The 4,867-nt window shown below is 36.2% G+C and overlaps 1 protein-coding gene across 1 annotated transcript in view; it reads right to left on the reverse strand.

Moving 5' to 3' along the window:
* Positions 1–4,430, reverse strand: part of TM6SF1 (transmembrane 6 superfamily member 1) — a gene marked incomplete at its 5' end in the record, with an annotated part of 19,468 nt that extends 15,038 nt beyond the window's left edge. The window contains 4 exon segments of the mRNA XM_009700461.1: positions 830–912; positions 1,786–1,889; positions 2,861–2,958; positions 4,310–4,430. Coding sequence (XP_009698763.1) covers positions 830–912; positions 1,786–1,889; positions 2,861–2,958; positions 4,310–4,430 — 406 coding nt within the window.
* Between the last annotated feature and the right edge of the window lie 437 nt (positions 4,431–4,867).

The following is a 4,867-nucleotide window of genomic DNA, read 5'->3' on the forward strand; positions in this document are numbered from 1 at the left end:
AGAGGAAGAGATACTGTCACATTACATCTGCTGACTGTTATCTCTGTGGTGCGAGTGTATCTACAAAGGAGGGAACTGGACTGGTCCCAGGCTGCACATTGAATATTCCTCCTCTGTCATAAAAAGCAGGGCCAGAGTGAGCTTTTCCAAAGCTGACTACGGGATTTGGACACATGAACATTTTTCTCAGTTGAACATTTGTCAACTTTGCATCAATTTAAGCTTTGCTAAAAAGCTAATTTTTAATTGAGAGGGGTGGCTCTCATAAAGACCACCTGCCAGTAATAATGATGTAAAATTTTTTACTACAATTCTCAACCTCTAGCAGCACAGCTATGCACTGATTTATGTTAGAAATCTAGGAACGTTATATTTATTTTGAAAATAGAATAACTTCCAGATTTCACTTTCAAAGGTGACTTGGATGCCTCTTGTAAGCTGCTTGAAAGTCAGACTATTAAGTAAATCGGAAATTTTATGCGAAATAAGACTTATATTTTTATGATACTAAGAGACAGTTATTGTCTCATTGCTTAAATTAAACCTAGTTTGGACGAAAGCCTTATGGGTGTAACAAAATACAATAATTTTTTTTTCCTTCGGAGCAATGCAAATTGAAAGGGTTTTTTTTTTTTTCCCCTGGTCTCCTTCTTCCCTTCCTCATATTTAAATTTCAAAATATCTTGCCTCTCTTTACTGATATTCCTAAAATTCTTCTTTTGTATTACTACAGAAAGGAACCAATACTGCAATCAAATATAGATAGCCTAATGCTGAATTTAGAAAATGTTTCACAGGAAAAAGTTAGTCACAGAAATTATTTCCTTACCCACAATGTTTCCAGGCATAAAGACAATGATGCTCATGATAATGGAACCTAGCCAGTAGAGGCCAATGGTTCTATAGCTTTGTCTGTTTAAAAAATAAAACAAGACATAATTATTGCACTGTCCCTAAAAATCCCCTACTCCAAATCACCCTCAAATATTATACTAATTGCCATGGTTGTATCTTAGTAAGTAAAGGTTTTAGAATCTGTACCACAAGTCAACAGTGGATTCTTGCCTCTGAGAGGGGGATACGGAGAAATCCTGCATTCATGTGTGAAAAGGTTATCACATGAGCAGTACAAGATTTGTGCATACTCAGTTATTTGCTGTTAGGTTTCACTCAGATGACTGCATGATTTTGCACATCACGGGTTGTACAAGACTATAAAAGAATTAATAATTAATTTCATTCTATTGATGCTTCTATTACCAGGGGGTACATTAGCCTCTGGAATTTAAGTATGTGTTTTCTCAAGCTCTTTACTCAACAGCAAGAAACATAAGAATGTCTAGAAATAACCATTTTCTCTTAAACCGCATGATACTCTCTTACATGGATGAGAGATCATCATCATGCTAAGCAATACATTATTCTCACCACAAATATGTTATTTGAAAAGAAAAAATGGGTTTTCACACCTGGTTTTAACATGCACCATCTTTAAGCTTTCCTTTTAACTAACACAAAGCATGCAGACGGGCTACACTCCCTGCTGCAGAGTGAAGAAGACAGACTACAACTCAATGCATTTGCTGGGCTTATTCAGCTGAGAGAAAGGGTAACTTGGTGAGGGTACAGTTCCTGAAAGTAACGAAATTTTAATAGTGTTGCTTTGGCCTAAGACATGAAACAGCGCAGAAAGAAAAATCTAAATACTGCATAGAAAAGAAAGGCCTCTGCAGGTTATATGAGAATGCAAGCCAAGTAAACAGTACACAAATCAAAATTACTTACTCCCATGCAATAGCTGCCACCATCAACAAATACATCAGATAATGAACGGAGCCATCCCAATAGCAGATCACATGGCCATACGCAGTGTTCAGATATGGTTCACCCTAGGGGAACATTTATTTTAAAAAAAGATAGAGTGATTAGAGGAAGAATAACAAATAATTAATAAAGAACAGCAGGAAACAATTTCAGAAAAGTAACTGATGTTCTTTCAATCCAGAGGTACAGTTTTTGACTGACAATACACATTTCCAAGCACAAACCTGATTTAGGTAGGATCAGGTATAATTAAATCAGTTCTATAGTTGCAAAACAGGGTGCAAGATGGAAGGGAAAACTCCTATGTATGATTGTCAGCATTGTTCTGCTACATCATGGAAATACTACTTTTCCATATTTTAGTGATAAAAGCTACAAAATAAAGACACATTTAACATGGATCAAATAAAGATACATTTAGCAACCTAGAGATGTACAACAGTATTGAATATATAGATGACAACGTATAACCTTGTAAGGTCCTACTCATTTCACGCTAAAGTTCATAGAATCTTTTCAATGACTTCAGTGACTTTCCTATCAAGCTCTTACTGAGCTATTTTTGGTGGATGTTGATATTCAGCAGCCAACAGATTCTGCTGACTAGATATCTGGCATCGTCAATTTTTAACTGTACTTCAATTCCTTTTAGCAAAGTGATTAGGCAAAAAATAAAGGACCAATTTTGTTTCCTTCTTGGTAACACATTTAGGTACTCATCCACTCCTGAGTGTCATCTATGGCTTTCTGCAAACATGTGCAGTCTATTTGATTCCCACAGAACTTCATACAGAACAGTATTACTTAAACCAAGTGAAATAACATTGGAGCTTGAAAGGTATGCTATTTTGCCCAAATGAGTCAGTGATTTCAAGTCAGTGAAGGTTTTGTCCATAACAGTAATGAAACAAGTCAGTGACGAAATTCAAGAAGATCCGTTTGAATGTGCAAGTGGCTATTTTTCTGTGACAAATACTGTACCAAGTTATTTATAGTAAAGATTTGATTTACATTTGCAAGACAATCAATTGTTTACCTCTCTCAAGTAATGAGTCATGAATCCATCAATAATTCCATCCTGTTCCAGTCCAATTATTAGATTCACTACACTGGTAAAGGCAAATACAGCATAAACTGTAGTAAGATAAAGGGAAAAAAATTAATAAGGATTTAGAATCATGCAATTGCTTCACAGTTCGATAAATTCAGTCAGGCTGAGATCCACTGAACTAGATACATCTACTTTGAGCTTACAGATATTTAACATACAGTAAGACTTTCCCGCATAGGTTAGTATTTTTAATTAGTGGTTGGTCAACAAAGTTCTTAGGAAGTTTTTCTTAGGAATGTGAAATTCTGTAGAGCTGTAGGCATAGCCTCCGTGGAAAGTGAGTGTCTGCAGAAAGGATGATGTAGCCTTTCGAATATCTTGATCACACAAAGTATACAACCTTGACTGTAGTCATCTCTTGGAAAGGAGAAAGGACAATAAAAAGGAGGCAGAGAGGGAAATGTGACTTGCCATTTTTGGAGGTGGGCAAGGCAAACTGCATTAGCCATAGCAGTCCATAGAAGACTGATCTGGCAAGTTAGCAAGTCACTCCTTTGAGACAGGAAATTCATTTGCAGTAGGTTTATGTTATTTATTTCCTTTGATTTCAGTGTGAACTGAGAATTCCTGGCCTCACTCACAACACTGGGGACAGACGCCTACGAGTTGTAATGAGGAGGAAGACAGAGGGCAAATATAGGTGGTTTGTATGCTGCTTTGCCTATGGGCCCATCTTGCAAAACATAAAAAAAAAAAAACAGCAGTGTTTTTTCTTCTAGATTTTTGCTACAAGGTAATCTAGATCCAAGGTTTCGTTTTAAAAGGTAATCAATAATATCTCTATGGCAAATATCTCTTATGGCAAAGTATCAATATAGAAATGTTTGCCTGAGTCTGCAGACAGCTTGAGCCAGGAGTTGGGGTGGTTTGAACTTCTTTATGTATCACAAAGGTGAGTTAACACAAAAGCCTAATAAAAATGGGAGAATTAAGGAATTCAGTCATAGGAAGAACCAAGCCATGGAGGCCATTGATCCAAAAGATCCAAAAATCCCAAATGAGGCCAGTAAGGATGAGATACACGAGAGGTCTACTGTGCTGCCTAAATCCTGCTACAAGAAGGATCTTAACAGAGCAGGTATGACCGTATTTCGAACACTTTCACAGCCCAACTCAAATGTTATTCCTTTCAAACAGGACGTCTGGATTGTCCCTAAGCTGGATCTCCTATTTGAGAAGAATAAAAAGGTTCAAAAGAAGCATTATTTCTCCTCCTTTTTCCCCAGTATTTATTTCTTTCTTGGTTCCTTAGTACCTCACCAGACTGGGTTCTGAAGCCATGCCTTAAATGTTCAATCTGAAATAACCATCATATATTATCATTTATATAAATTAACACTTTCTGAATTTAGCTTCATTGTTACCCAGACATACCATAAAACAGTGGATCTTTTGGTGGTTTTCTTTTGACGAGAACACGAGCCAACAGAGCAATAAAAACCAGAACAAGCAATCCAACTGCAACGATTGCCCAGGAACTGTAACAGTATTAAAAAGAAAAATAATTTAAAAGAAAGACAGAGAAAGAGACAGAATTTTGCTTCTTCAGCTTTTCTGACCATCTATCCTCTAATGCACATACTCTTAAATTAACTTTTAATACTTTAAAAGGCTGTTTTTAAAGTCCATCGCATAGTCTGTCATTGTATTCATTTTATAATTTTGCAAAATTTATGTGCCTGTCTTTTCACATGTGATCACCCAAAAAAAGAAAATACAAAAATAGCTAGATAAACAACATATCCAGGAGTCTAGACTTGTCCAACTAAAATCAGTTTTCATACTGGTATCTGCAAAAATAAACAAAAATGATGGAAAACTTAAAGGCCAAAGAGAGGTGAAAGTCACAGACAGAGAGATTTCAAGGCTGAAAAGGATCATTAGGGACATTTAGTCTAACCTCAGCAATAAATTATCTACTCAGGAAATTAC

Source organism: Cariama cristata, unplaced genomic scaffold, assembly GCF_000690535.1.
Source record: "Cariama cristata isolate BGI_N322 unplaced genomic scaffold, ASM69053v1 scaffold21205, whole genome shotgun sequence".
NCBI classification, from domain to species: domain Eukaryota; kingdom Metazoa; phylum Chordata; class Aves; order Cariamiformes; family Cariamidae; genus Cariama; species Cariama cristata.